The sequence below is a fragment of the Pelmatolapia mariae genome, linkage group LG10_11 (assembly GCF_036321145.2).
Source record: "Pelmatolapia mariae isolate MD_Pm_ZW linkage group LG10_11, Pm_UMD_F_2, whole genome shotgun sequence".
In the NCBI taxonomy this organism is placed as follows: Eukaryota; Metazoa; Chordata; class Actinopteri; order Cichliformes; family Cichlidae; genus Pelmatolapia; species Pelmatolapia mariae.
The window spans coordinates 28,618,711-28,633,607 of record NC_086236.1 but is presented as its reverse complement, the minus strand read 5'-3'; the positions used below and the strand labels follow the sequence as shown (position 1 = coordinate 28,633,607).

The window sequence follows — 14,897 nt, the reverse complement described above, 5'->3', positions numbered from 1 at the left end:
CTGTCTCTCCCACACCCCTCCACCACCACATACCCCTATCACCTGAGTTAGGCAGATAGGGTCCCAGCACCACACTTGAGATGCATAGGTTGTGTAGTTGGATGGAAGTTTTTATTTTTATCAACAGTGTTATTTTTGTAATAATAATGATTACAATAATAAAGGGTCTTTGACACTTGCCAAGTAACACTGAGCTGGACGAAGGGAGTATCTCCCAGTTAAAATTATTTAAGTCTAGCCCCTTTGTTTTAGAGGTGCTGCTGTGGCTCCTAGGCCTGGAATAAATTCTCCTGTGATAAACTCCCCAATGTGTGACGCTTTGCTCTCAGGCGTAGAACGTACTGAATGGTAAATGGTAAATGGCCTGTATTTGTATAGCGCTTTACTAGTCCCTAAGGACCCCAAAGCACTTTACACATCCAGTCATCCACCCATTCACACACACATTCACACACTGGTGATGGCAAGCTACATTGTAGCCACAGCCACCCTGTGGCACACTGACAGAGGGTGGCTGCCGGACACTGGCGCCACCGGCCCCTCTGACCACCACCAGTAGGCAACGGGTGAAGTGTCTTGCCCAGGGACACAACGACCAAGACTGTCCAAGCCAGGGCTCGAACAGGCACTCTTATCAGGTCTTGGACCTTACTCCCAGTTTTCCTTAATTAGGTCCAGCTCCCCCAGCAGCTTCTTGCCAAACAGCAACTCAAAGGGAGAAAATCCTGTGGAAGACTGGGGCACCTCCCACACTACAAACTACAGAGGGTCTAACCAGCAGTCCCAATTGTATTGATCCTCATGAATGAACTTAAGAATCATGAGGAACTTAAGAATCACTTCACCAACCCGTCAGTCTCTCTGGATGCCGACTCAGGAGATAACCTGAAACACCTTTCGCTAGTGAATTGGCCCAATTTTCAATTTTCATCACTTGGCCAAAGCCTAATTTTACAGTGTTGTCAGAAGACTGCTCAAGGGGAAAATCTTCCATGAAGTAAATCACCGGAACTGGGGGTAAAGCGCTATACAAATGCAGGCCATTTACCATTTACCATTCTCCTGAGAGACTTCCAATTTCCTCCTGCCTGGATGGACCTTGTTGGAGGACCTTGCATCACCGCTGAACACAGCACAGACATCATATGTGCCTACCAGTTGTGTGCACATCCCTAAACGATGCATCATCAGTTTATTAAACCCGAACCATTCCATTCCCAGAATTAACCGATGTTCCAGAAGGGAGCTAACTGCAGCCTTGACTCTTTTCCCTTGGATTTGGTGGACTAAGATCTGTGTGGAACCCTTCTGCCAACGTATCCACCACTTCCAGGTTCGCTGACCAACAGAGACCCACTCTAGTCCCGGGAGCCCCTCCACAAACTGTTCCAACATGGCTAAATCCAGCAGCTGTGTTCCCATCTCAATTGGGCTGGGCTGCAACCACCTGGTTCCTGCATCTCAGAGCTGTTGCATGTAGGTGAAGGGTCAATCCTTTGACTATATCCCTCTTCCCTGGAATTGCCCTGCAGACATTTGTGAATTTGCCCCACAATACCTGCCACTGTCTGGGCCTCCCTCAAAAAAAAGGGACAGCATCCGCAACATCCATTCTGCCACTAGACACTGGCACACCTCAACTGTGGCCATGAACATCTCCAGAATTGACTGCTATTTACAGAACACTGTTATAAAATATATCATTGTCTTTGTATTTCCTGAACCTTATTAGTGAATGCCATTGAGATGTTTGTCCTTTAAAAAAAATTAATCACAAACATTTTTTAGATTTTAGATTTTTACATTACAGTGTTCCCTCATTTATCGTGGGAGTTATGTTCTAAAAATAACCCACGATAGGTGAAATCCACAAAATAGCCAGCTTTATTATTTACAATTATTATAGATGTTTTCAGGCTGTAAAACCCCTCACTACACACTTTATACACTTTTCTCAGACAAGCATGAACATTTTTACACTTTTCTCCCTTGTTTAAACGCTCTGAAAGTTCAAACCTTCGTAGAAAAATAAGTCCAGTATTATAGAATGAAACCAAAGATCAAATCCTGTTTTCAGGTCCAGAACATGGGAATAGAGCAGCTGCGAGAGAATTCAACATTAATGAATCAATGGTACGGAAGTAGAGGAAGCAAGAAGAATGAGTTGAGTGAAGTTTGACTTATCTGACTGTTTTGTTTCGCTTAATGCGCCTTATGGTCCGAAAAATACGGTAACTTCTACCTTCCTTTAGCATGTCCAGAAGTCCAACTTTTTGTGCGATGGTTAGCATCTTCCTCTGCCTTTTGGATGCTACCGCCGGTGGTTTTGACAGTGCAAAACATTTCGTCCACATTGTTTTCATTCAGAAATGTTTTTCAGCGCAGAGCTGCGTTCATGAAAACTCGGACATCAGGATATCAGTCTTCTTTTATCTTGTGGTAACTGTGAGAGCATATGTACTCTCCTCCTTTCAACAAATTGAAGGCTCCAGTAGTAGCAACAAAACTGAATATAAACTCAAATCTATGGAATTCACATAGTAGCATAGACTGCATTTTTTTTCACTTATGTTCATAAACATGTTGCTTGTTCCAGAATGCTTAATGTTTAATATTTACTGCCTCTGTGTATTTTCCTTTTTGTAATTTAGTTAATGCATTTGGCATCTTGGGAACATTTGAATCTTTTTTTTAATTGCTGAATATTAGGCTTTAAACTATGTCAGGGTATAAGATACTGTGTTTAAGTAACTTTGCTGATTTGACTGCAAGCCCAGTGTCTAAAGGCCCACTGTGGCTAATCACAGTCACCACATACATTTGGTAATTTGCACATTTATATCAGTAAAGATGCATGTCTGGATATCTAACTTATATCTCACAATCCTGTATGTGACTTTTACGACTTGGTTCTTTTGCAGGACAATAGTGCCATGGAAAGTCTTCCGTCAGTGCCTTCATGACATACATCCCATCAGCAGCGGTCTGGAGGCTATGGCTCTCAAATCCACCATTGACCTCACCTGCAATGACTACATTTCTGTGTTCGAGTTTGACATCTTCACACGCCTCTTCCAGGTTGGTCAATATCAAGTAAATTAGTTTCCAACTACTTAATCTGATTATTTTGACTCATATGACCTTTTACTTTAGACTGTAATTTGGTTTAATTTCACTCTCTTCGGCTTATCCGGGTCCGGGAGGAAGGGGCAGCAGCCTAATCAAGGACGCTGGTGCCGCGGTTTGTCAATCTCTTGTTTCCCTCTCCCTTCTTTCATAACCAAGACACTGAGATACCCAAACTCATCAACTTGTGCCAGCAACTCATCCCTGACCTGGAGTGATCACTACACCCTTTTCCGGCTGAGGACCATGGCCTCAAATTTGGACTTGCTGATCCCCATTCCTGGCACATCTGTGCACTGGAGGCCGCCACCTGATGAACATGCCACATCATTTACAAAATTCAGAGATGAGATTCTGAGGCCTCCAAAGTAGAAGCCTCCCACCACATGGCTGCGCCTAAAAAAATCTGTCCATAAAAACTATGAACCAAATCTGTGAAAAAGTGCAGTTCTAGGGGAGTCCAACATGCATTGAAAACAAATCCGACTTATTGCCAGCAAATTGGACCAAGCTCCTGCAGCAGTCACATAAGGATCGAACGGCTTGTAGCAACAACCCAGACAGGTACCACTCCAGATCTCCATGCGATATAGTCCAGGCATGTCAACCAGGACAGCCCTAAAACATCCAGAGCCTTTTGGAACTCAGGGCGAACCTCTTCCACCCCAGGGACCTGGCCACCAAGGAACTGGTTAACTGCCTCAGTGACCTTGTCCCTAGTGAGGGGCGAGTTGTTCCTCTCATTCACAGACTGCTTCCTCTATGGAAGAGGTGTCAGTGGGATTGAGGAGGTCCTCAAAGTATTCCTTTCACCACCTAACTGTATTCCCACTTGAGATCAGTGAGTAGAGCTCCACTTTCCCTCCCTGAGTTGCCGAATGGTTTACCAGAATTGCTCTGAGACAGACCAAAAGTTTTTTCCATGGCCTCACCAAACTCCCCTGAGTTTTTGCTTCAGCTACCACCCCGGGCTGCATTCCAGTTGGCCTGCTAGTACCCGTCAGCTGTTTCCAAAGTCCCACAGGCTAACCAAGCCCAATAGGACTCCTTCTTCAGCTTTGATGGGTCCCTTCACCTCCAGTTTCCAACATCTGGTTCGGAGATTACCACCATGACAAGCACCAAGAACACCCTCACCCAATGACTCCAAGAAGGCTGGGTGCTCTGAACTGTTGTTTGGCCCATAAGCACATACAACAGTCAGAACCCGTTCCCTAGCCCAAAGGCACAGGGAAATGGCCATCTCGTCCAATGACACGAACCCCAGTGTACAAGCAGCAAAATGAGAGGATACAAGAATACCTACCCCTAGCCATTACGTGTCACCAAGGGTAACTCCAGCCTATAACAGAGTCCCGTGACTCTTCAGGAGAATGGTTCCAGTGTCAGAGTGGTATGTTGAGGTGACCCTGACTATATTTAGTTGGTATCTCTCAATGTCACGCACTTGCTCAGGCTCCTTCCCTATAAGAGAGGAGTTCCGTGTCCCAGTAGTCAACCTCAATAGCTGTGGATCTGTTTGCCAGGGCCCCCGCCCTTGATCCTTACCCATGACACAATGCACCTGACCCCCACAGTGCCTTCTGTGGGTAGTAGGCATACAGGAGGCTAAGGCTAAGTTCCGGCCACCGGATGGTCAATTCAATTCAAATTGTTTATTGTCATGTGTACAAAGAAAAGCATTTCTCTGTGCAATGAAATTCTTTCTCTGCTGTCCACACACTGTGAGCAAATTTTGCAAACAGATTTGTGTGCAAAGGAGCTATGAGCTTAATATGCTGGTTTAATATGTAAGATGACCTGATGTGCAAAAATTATTATTACTGTTGAAATAGGTCAGCTGTTCTGAGTCTGATAGCAGTGGGGAAGAAGGAGTTGTTGAGTCAGGATGTTCTGGATTTCACACTTCTAAAACCGTCCCGAGGGCAGAAGTGTGAACAGTCCGTGTTGGGGGTGTGTGGGATCTTTGAGGATGGAGGCAGCTCTCCTCTGGACTCTGCGATGGTAGATGCTCTGCAGAGAGGGCAGTGCAGTCCTGGTGATCTTCTCCGCAGTTGTTATCACTCTCTGCAGGCGTTTGCGGTCCATAGCAGTAGTGCTGCCGTACTATGCAGTGATGCAACTTGGTCAGTATGCTCTCGAAAATGCAGCTGTAGAACCTGCTGAGGATCTTGGCCAACATACCAAATTTCCTCAGCCTCCTCAGGAAATACAGCCGCTGCTGAGCCTTCTTGACCAGCTGTGTGGTGTTCAGTGTCCAGGTGAGGTCCTCAGTGATGTAGACGCCTAGGTATCTAAAGCTGCTCACCCTCTCCACTTCAAGCCCCCGGATAAACAGCGGCTGGTGAGGCCTCCTCTTCTTTCCCGTGTCCACTATCATCTCTTTGTCTTATCAGTGTTGAGGGTTGAGGTTGTCTTCACACCATGACACCAGACCGGCCACCTCTCGACTAATCACTGCAGTGTTGTCCGCGAACTTCAGTATGGTGTTATCCCTATTGGAGGCGACACAGTCGTGGGTGTACAGGGTGTAGAGGACAGGACTGAGGACGCAACCCTGTGGAACGCCAGTGTTTGTAATAATGCTGGCTGAAGTCCTGTTGCCGATCCTGTCGGACTGGGAAAGTCAAAAAGTCCTGTAGCCAGTCACATGGGTGATCTGGGGGTTCTGGAAGGTCTGGGAGGTCTGAAAGGTCCGGGAGGTCTGGAAGGTCTGGGGGGTCTGGAGGGTCTCGAAGCGGGTGTAGAATACATTGAGGTCTGATGGTGCTGATTAGAGCTGGGCGATATATCGAGTTTTTTAAAAATATCGATATATTTTTATACGAGATATAAGATGTGACAATATCCTTTATATCGATATAGTCTATGTTACGTTATAATTATAGTTGTGGAGCCGCAAGTTTGCCTCTCTTTCGTCCACTTTTGTCTTTACGCAACGTTACTCGACCTCGCCTCTCCTTCACTGAACACAACTCCCCCTCCTCCCCCATCGCTTCACCTGCAGGCAGCGACAAGATGGACACGGCAAATCTCCGTTAACAAGTTACTGCGCATCGCCCCGTTCGTGGGGCTGGACGGCGTCAACGTGTTAACGAGCTAACCATGCTAACGCCTAACTGCACGGCCTGAAATCCTTTCATTTTCTCAAAAGTTGACTGCGCGCCTTTTGTATGAATTCTGGTTGTGCTTGATGACCGCGAACCGATTTTATGTGGTACGCGGCGCTCAGCAATCTCTCAAAAAATGTTTTAGTTCGACTTTGGTAAGCTACAGAGCTGCACTGCTTGATGGATTGTCGAAGCATTACGGCTACCGAGGAGCCTCGCGGAGTAATACGTACTGTGCTTCAACGTAATATTACGGTACTGTGTGTGTATAAGGACCATAAATGGCACCTGTTCAGAGACATGGTTACGAAGCGGATTTCAAACTCCAGGCTGTCAGTAGAAGTTGGGAACAGAGCAGCTGTGAAATCTGTCTGTTATTATGCTCAGCGTCTTTTAGTTTACATTTTGACTGCACAATTGTGAGCTCTTTGTTATGCACAAAACAACATAGTTTTCTTTTATTTATAGAGCATCATTATTTAATAAATGCTCATAATTTATTTTTGAGTAGTTTTTTTTCATGTACATCTATGCTGTATGTTAATAAAAGTGCCTGTGTGACATCTGGGACACAGCTTTGACTAAGAACTCTCTTTTTGTTCTTACTTTATGGCTTTAAAAAAATATCGAGATATATATCTTATATCGCCATCCAGCTAAAAAATATCGAGATATGAATTTTAGTGCTGATGGTGTCCCTGTACTCTGTGATGTGCGCAAGCCTTGCCACATCCGCCCGGGGTCATCAGCAGAATAGAAGCCATCCGGCTAAGAGGCAGACTTCTGTACTGCCTCTTAGCTGCTGTAATGGCTTTCCTCAGTCCATACTTCGCAGCTTTGTACTACGTCTCATTGCCTGATCTAAATGCGAGAGACCGAGTATGCAGCATGTCTCATATCTGACTGTTGATCCAGTTGTCTGTAATGCGCTGGTGACATCATGGAGTTTGCCAAGCGCTGCTGCGGATTCAGCTCGCGGCTGGATGTAAACAATGGCCAAAAACACAGCTGAGAACTCCCACGGCAGATAGTAAGGGCGGCATTTTAGGATTAAAAACTCCACGTCTGGCCAACAGTGCTACTGGACAGTCTGCACGTCTCCGCACCATGAATGAACGCACACACACCTCCCCCGATAGCCTTACCGGAGGCTGCAGTCCAGTTTCCTCGGTATACGGAGTGAGTCTGCAGCTGAACGGCACACTCCAGGACTGTCTAAGAGCCAGGTCTCGGTGAAAATAAGAGCGCAGCATTCTCTAATTTCCCGTTGTGTTGTGATCCTGGTTCGTAGTTCGTCCAGTTTGTTTTCCAGGGACCTCACATTGGCCAGCAAGAGGCTGGGTAGTGGTGGTTGGCTAGCTCGAGCTTTTTAGCCTAGCATGGAGCCGTCTCCGAAGTGCACTCCTGGGGTCAGCTGACTCACTAGGGCTCAGTGCTTCGGGGCCTTCCTGGGGGTGGGGGTGGGGGTGGTGGTGGCGGTGTCTACCGGGGCGAACAATGACTTGAAACTCCGGTGGAAGGGTAAAGTCCGGAAGATTGTGTGAGTTACCGATGTCCAGTAGTGCCTGTCTCAGATATGTTAACAGTGCACAACACTTATCCAGTGCAAAAAGAACAAAAGCAAACAACAACAAACAACAAGTCGGCATCTGAGAGCAGAGCAAGCAAACATGTCTGCCTCGTGGGGCGCCATGATTTTGCCTCCTTTATGGATTTCTTTTTAAATCACTCTTTGTCTGGTCCCTCAGCGAGGAACAGTTTACCTTGGAAGACCCTACCAGGTGCAAAATACTCCTGGGTTTTCTAGCACAATAAGATGGCAATTCACGGAGGCAACGCAATGAGTGTATGGTGTTATACATGATCTGTCACACGCAGACCCAACTTCCGTTTACTTGATGTTTACAATATAAAACATTAATACTTACAAAAACCGCATAACCACAATAACATGGTTTTTCTTTTTCAGCCTTGGGGATCGATTCTGAGGAACTGGAATTTCCTAGCGGTGACACACCCTGGCTATATGGCCTTCCTTACTTATGATGAAGTCAAAGCTCGACTGCACAAGTACATCAACAAGCCTGGCAGGTATGTAATCCTTCAATTTCAGCATGCAGAAAGGGCTGGATCACAGAGGGTCGCAGGATGGATGGATACTGTCATTGCTTCCTTAACTTGTAAAAATTTTATTTTGCCATTTGTTCTGTCCCTGTTACTTATTTTACCAAGCTGTAGAGCGGACTTTCCAACTGCTATGACACTTCTGCTTAATGCAGTCAACTCTAATTTAGCTTATTTTGGCTTAGAATGCTCAAAAATACTGGCATAAAGAATATGACACAAAATATGGCACAGAATTTCGACCAGCTTTGTACTTTGAGCACTTGTGACTTAATATTCATAGTATGAACACAGAATTTGCATTAAAGCTAGTTTTCAATGAGTCCAGCTGGTCCCTTTGGTTCAGCTGGGAAAACAATTTGGTTGATTTTATCTGGAATGAAACCCCTTGCTCTGTCTCCATGTGGTTATAGTGTTCTTTTAGGTTTCATATAGAAATGACTATAAAATATACATTGGCTTTGCATCATGTTTTGGAAGGAAAAGAAAAAAACCAAGAATGGCACCTACACCACAAACATCTGAACTGTTTTAGAATTTAGCATCTGAACCAAGATACCAACAAAAAAGTGCACCTGCAATCTTCCTGGATGGCACAGAAAGTAGCTTTAAAAATACCCGAACTTATTTCCCAGCAGCTTGTATACCCTTGAGCTGGGCCTTGCATGCCTTCTGAATAGCAGGTCTTTTGTTTTGGTATGGTAGAGCAGGTAATAACAGGACAGGTCTCTGTGTATGTGAGCATGGAAGGGGGCTGGTGTGAGTATCCAAATATAAAGGGTACTGCCTATGAAGTGACTCATGCAGATATCATGCTGCAAACCAACACTGGAAGACATAAGCAGAACCACATAACTGTGTGGGTGAGGACAGTCATATCTGATGAGCCACTACACGATACTCATTTAAAAAACAGAAAAAACACACTCACACACTTTTAAACATGTTACTGGGATACCCAAGATGGTGAAAAGTCCATCCATATTATACCTATCTTAGCTCAAATCTAAACTATAAATAAAAGTGGAATGTAATGATTTGCAAATATATTATTCACAGTAGAATAAAGAAAACACATGTGACACTGAAAACAATGTAACATTTTAAGAAAAACATTAGCTCATGTTGACTTTCATGGCACCAACAAAAAATAGGCAACAAAAAAGGAAAAAAATAAAAGCGTTTTTCAGAAGTAAAGGTTGGCAGAGGTTCATTGATCTGCAAAAAAAAAAAAGAAAAAACAACAAGAAAACTGAATTGACAAACTGTGGGGAAAAAAAAAGAATCAGAATTATGTGCCTCCTTCTCCTCCACTTCTTAAAAGGGAGTTTTTCCCACTGTCACCAAAGCGCTTGCTTGTAGGAGGTAATTTGATTGTTGGGGGTTTCTGTGTTTTCTGTATTTTTGTAGGGTGTTTACCTTACAATGTAAAGCAATAAAGCACTTCACAATGTAAAGAGCCTTGAGGCAACTGTTGTTGTGATTTTGCGCTATATAAATAAAATTGAATTGAATTTTTTCTCATTAATCATGACTTTTTGCTTTTAGATTGTTCTACTTTGTTACTTTGTCTAAGGAGCTTGGAAAGAAAAAAGCGTCTGGAGTTCTTTAAGTTGCTTGAACTTAAAGCAACTTGAAAGCAACTTAAATAAGTCCAGATTCTTTTTTCTTTCCAAGCTCCTTAGACTACAATGACCTGGATGACTGAGAACCTTCACAGACATACCTTATACTTTGCTGTTTCATTTGCATAAGAAAATCCCTCAATGTTTATACTTGAAAGATGTGGCCGAATTAACATTTTTTGTTGCAGTGTAGTTTCATGTAAAAGAAAAAGATTGAAAAGTTTATGGCTTAAAATAGAAAAAAAGTAGTTTTCTCTGTTGAATGAAATTACCCTATAACTGTTGAGAAAGACTCCAAAAATAAAATACTGAAATGAGTGAGAACAGAAAATAAGACCAGGTCTAAAAATATGCCAGCAACCTGTTATGCTAATGTTTCTGGGCTCGTCTTTAGTGATGTTCTTGGAATCCTCTGGTCTTATCGAATTATATAACAGTATTAGATCGTACTATAGGACCTTCCACTTCTGTCCCCATTGGTTCTCCTCTTTTAAGCCATCAGTGACTGTGTCTCCTTACTCCTTTAACACCCAATAAGCCAAAGGCTTTAGATAGAAATTGATCAGCAAAACACTTTATTCAACCTCTAAAAGGAAACCCCTTGCTCTGTCTCCAGGTTGTTGGCAACCAATGACTTCAGATTTATGTGTGACAAAACAGTTTTCTAGAAGTGCCGCCACATATTTCCAGTTTGAAAATAATAAATAAAAATATTTTTACACCCCTTTTTACTAGTGGTTTGCTCATTCAGTCAAGTGTAGTAGTGTAGTGTTCCCACACAGTACTAATCCCTAAGCAAAATATTAACTGAAACCAAAACCTAAAGACTAAAGACAATGATTAAGACAAACAAAGCGCTTTATTGTCATTATACATGCACAACACAAGCTGTGTGGAAATAAAATATAAATGGTAAGACAGCAGGAATAAATAATAAACTATATATATATATATATAACTAGAACAGGCTGATATCGCCAAAAATATTTACCATGATATATACTTGAAAATTTGCGATAACGATATAACTGACAATATAATTGATGCGTGACAAAATACAAAATACAACTCCACAACTTTACTAGCGCAAAAAACCCATCAATTTATTTTCACTTAAACAAGCAGCTGTTTTTGGGGGCAATCGTGACTCAAGAGTTGGCAGTTCGTCTTGTAATCGGAAGGTTGCCGGTGCGAGTCCCTGCTCCGCGACAGTCTCGGTCGTTGTGTCCTTGGGCAAGACACTTCACCTGTTGCCTACTGGTGGTGGTCAGAGGGTCCGGTGGCGCCAGTGCCCGGCAGCCTCGCCTCTGTCAGTGCGCCCCAGGGCAGCTGTGGCTACAATGTAGCTTGCCATCACCAGTGTGTGAATGTGTGTGTGAATGGGTGGATGACTGAATGTAGTGTAAAGCGCTTTGGGGTCCATAGGGACTAAGTAAAGCGCTATACAAATGCAGGCCATTTACCATTTTTTATGTGCATTAAGACTATATAAAAATTTAACAGTGCAAATGCAAATTCCTTGCTGAAAGTTTAACCAAAAGGCATTTCCAGTGGAAATGGGCTGACATATCCTGAGCATAACCATGTATAATATCCACTGAAGTTAAAAAGAGGTGCTTTGCGACATTAAACTGCAGTGTGCCAAATAAAAAAGTCAAATACATATTTTTCGGACTATAAGGTGAACGGGATTATAAGGCACAAAGCAGTCAGATAAGTCAAAGTTTATTCAACTCATTCTTCTTGCTTCCTCCACTTCTGTACCATTAATGCTGTATTCTATCACAGCTTCTCTATTCCCATGTTGTTGCAGTATCTTAATAACTAACTTCGTATTGTGGATGGATTTTCTCAGTTGTTCTCCTGACTGAAGCTTGGTCTGTTTACAGCATCCTGCCATGCGATTGCATTTGTCCCTAATCATCAGGAACCCTCACGTTAACTTTTATCAAGTTAAATGTAATAAATTCAGTTTTCATGGATGCCTGGATGTTAAACTTAATTGTTACGCCTGGTAAAGCAGCAATGCTGATCATTTTATTAAAGATGAAAGAATTTAGACAATTTTTAACTCTTAGTGTGCCGCAGTGTTCGTTTGACTTTGGGACCTAAAGCAAATGGAGTTTTGGGCCCAGATTACTCTGCGAGGCCGTGAGCCGTAATGCCCAGACAATCTATCGAAGCGGTGCGGCTTCGTAGCTTACCAAAGTCGTACTAAAACATTTTTTGACAGATTTTTGAGCACCGTGTACCACATAGAATCCGTTCAAGGTCAGTAAACACCACCAGAATTCATACATAAGGCACACTGGATTATAAGGTGCACTGTCGATTTTTGAGAAAATTGAAGGCTTTTACGAGCACCTTATAGTCCGACAAATACGGTAATAACGACAGCCCGCTTGCATGTTCTACAAAAAATGTGCTTTGGTGGGTATCTGATGGACAAACACCAAACCAGTTCCACATCACTGAAGTTGCACCATTTTTACAAACCAATTCTGGTTCGTCCATTTCACTCAACGATCCGCTTTCCCCCTTCTCATTCTCCGTTGGCGCCATTCTTTTTCGGCCATGTGCATATGAAAACAAAGGCACTGCACAGGCGTGTTTTACCCATATTCTATCGCGATATTTCAATTTTGTATCGTTGCATAACATTGTACATGGGTAGAAGCCGTCATGGGTGGCGATTGAGGAAAGTCTTGTGGCTCCTACACCTTAAGAGGCCTTTTTCACTCAGAGAAAAGATCCAGTGTTGGCTTATATACAAGAGACCTGGTTTAGAGCTCACCAATTTATCAACACTAGCCCCTATCTTACCTCTAGAGCCTCTATCTGGTATAATAAGAAAATATTAGTTGGTAAGAAACTGTTCAGGTGGGAGGCTTGGGTTAGGGCAGGTATCAGCCAAGTGGGGGATTTATTTGGGCAAACTGGCATGAAATCGTTTGCGGAAATCAGACAAGAATTTAATATTGATCAAAGGAAACTTTGGAGTTTTTTTCATGTTAGACACTGTATTAAAGCTATTTTGAATAATAATCCAGACCCTCCATCTAGTATTCAGGAGGTGTTCACTGCTCCTGGCATCAATAGAATCAGAGCATCCAAATTTTATGGGATCTTCAGAGAGGCTCCCCATCTGGAGGGGCTGAGGCTGTGCTGGGAGAATGATCTTGGAATTCAGATTTCAGAGGATAGTTGGAAGAAGCTGGTTTCATCGTGGTATGCTTGCTCACGTGAAGCACAATCTCAGCTTATCCAATACAAGTTACTTCACAGAAACTACTGGACTCCCAGTAAGCTAGTCAGGTTGAAGCTCGCTGACAATGACAGCTGCTGGAAATGTCAGGAAGAAACCGGGACCCTTGTTCATATGTTGTACGCATGCCGGAAAAATTATTATTTGTGGGACGGGATCATTAACCTTGTGAATGTTCTTTTTAATCTTAACCTTTCTAAGCCTTTGTAAGCTTTGTGTGTCCTGGGTCTGTTATCTGACAGCATTATTCTCACTGGAAGACAGAGACTATGGATGGAGGATGCAGGATAATACTGAGGCACTGGAAGTCATCTAACCCCTGTTGTTTCAGGGAATGGACTGAACAAATGTCCAAGATGGCATTATATGAACAGGTTACGCACAGAGTTAAGGGGAGAGAAGATATTTTTGATCAGGTCTGGGGTCCCTTTTTGTGGTACATCGACAATGTATCTTAGATAAAGTGATAAGTTGTTTTTTTTCTTTTTTTTTCTTTTTTTTGTTGTTGTTGTTGTTGTTGTTGTTCCTTTTCTTTGACAGCCAGTAGAGGAAAGAAATTGTTTAATATAACCAGTGGTCAAGGTCGAGTTTAGTTTCCAGGCTAAACTCATTCTGTCCAGCTCTAATATAAACTACAGGTATATGTGTATATATATATATATATATATATATATATATATATATATATATATATATATATATATATATATATATATATATATACATATGTACTAAGAATTCCTGTAACCTGTAACCATGACATTTATATAGTGTCAAGCCTACATGTAACTGTCTTTGGATTTTTACCTTCCCGTTCTCATTCTTTGATATTTTTCATCTTTTTTCTCTGAACCTATTGTTGCCATGGCTTGAAGTTTCCTGCCAATATCTCCTATCATGGTTGCTTCTATAATTTGGACCATATCATTGTCAGACTCAAGTTGACTTTGGGTGACTCCAGACCTCCTTCTCAACAGAGTGAACACCTGTGTGTTGTGTTGTTTGGGGGTCCACCTTACAGAAGACACAGACTCTGTTGTAAGCCTGATTTGCGCCTAATGCCATCGTTCCAAGGTGTCACTGACTCTCCAGTAGTCACTGCACTCTTTTCAGTTGTTACCAGATTTTTCCTTGTCAGTGATGTTTTTAGTGTGTGAGTCATGCATATCTTTATCTTTCTCTAATAGTTACATCTTCAGACTGAGTTGTACACGTTTGGGCCAATGGGCCATTGGCTATGTGACCACTGATGGAAACATACTGCAGACCATTCCCAACAACAAACCGCTGTTCCAGGCTTTAATCGATGGCTACAAGGAGGGCTTGTATGTAACCTGTCACACACTTCTTTTTCTAACTCACTCTCTGCAGGTATGTGGTGAGCTTGTCGCTTTCTACAAACAGAAAGTCACAAATTGTATCTTGGCTTTAAATGTTTAGCAGCAAACTAGAGATCAGTGTATGAAAAACTCTTTTATGAAAGCCATATCCTGGATCAAGAAAGGGTTTTTGACCCAGAAGTGTTTATCTGATGTTGTCTGTTTCGATAAACCTGATAATGTTAAAGGCCTTCAAAAAAGTTAGACATATATATTTAATTCAAGTGGTGGAAAAAACAGGTTATATTAGTGATACAAACAGTACTAC

General features: G+C 42.7%; 1 protein-coding gene across 4 annotated transcripts in view; it reads left to right on the top strand.

Moving 5' to 3' along the window:
• The window catches only part of cblb (Cbl proto-oncogene B, E3 ubiquitin protein ligase), a 125,552-nt gene that overhangs the window by 18,070 nt on the left and 92,585 nt on the right, over positions 1-14,897 (top strand). For all 4 annotated transcript variants that reach the window (XM_063487874.1, XM_063487875.1, XM_063487873.1 and 1 more), the window contains 3 exons: positions 2,922-3,078; positions 8,206-8,327; positions 14,438-14,575. In XM_063487874.1, the coding sequence (XP_063343944.1) occupies positions 2,922-3,078; positions 8,206-8,327; positions 14,438-14,575 (417 nt within the window). The remainder of the gene's footprint in view (positions 1-2,921; positions 3,079-8,205; positions 8,328-14,437; positions 14,576-14,897) is intronic.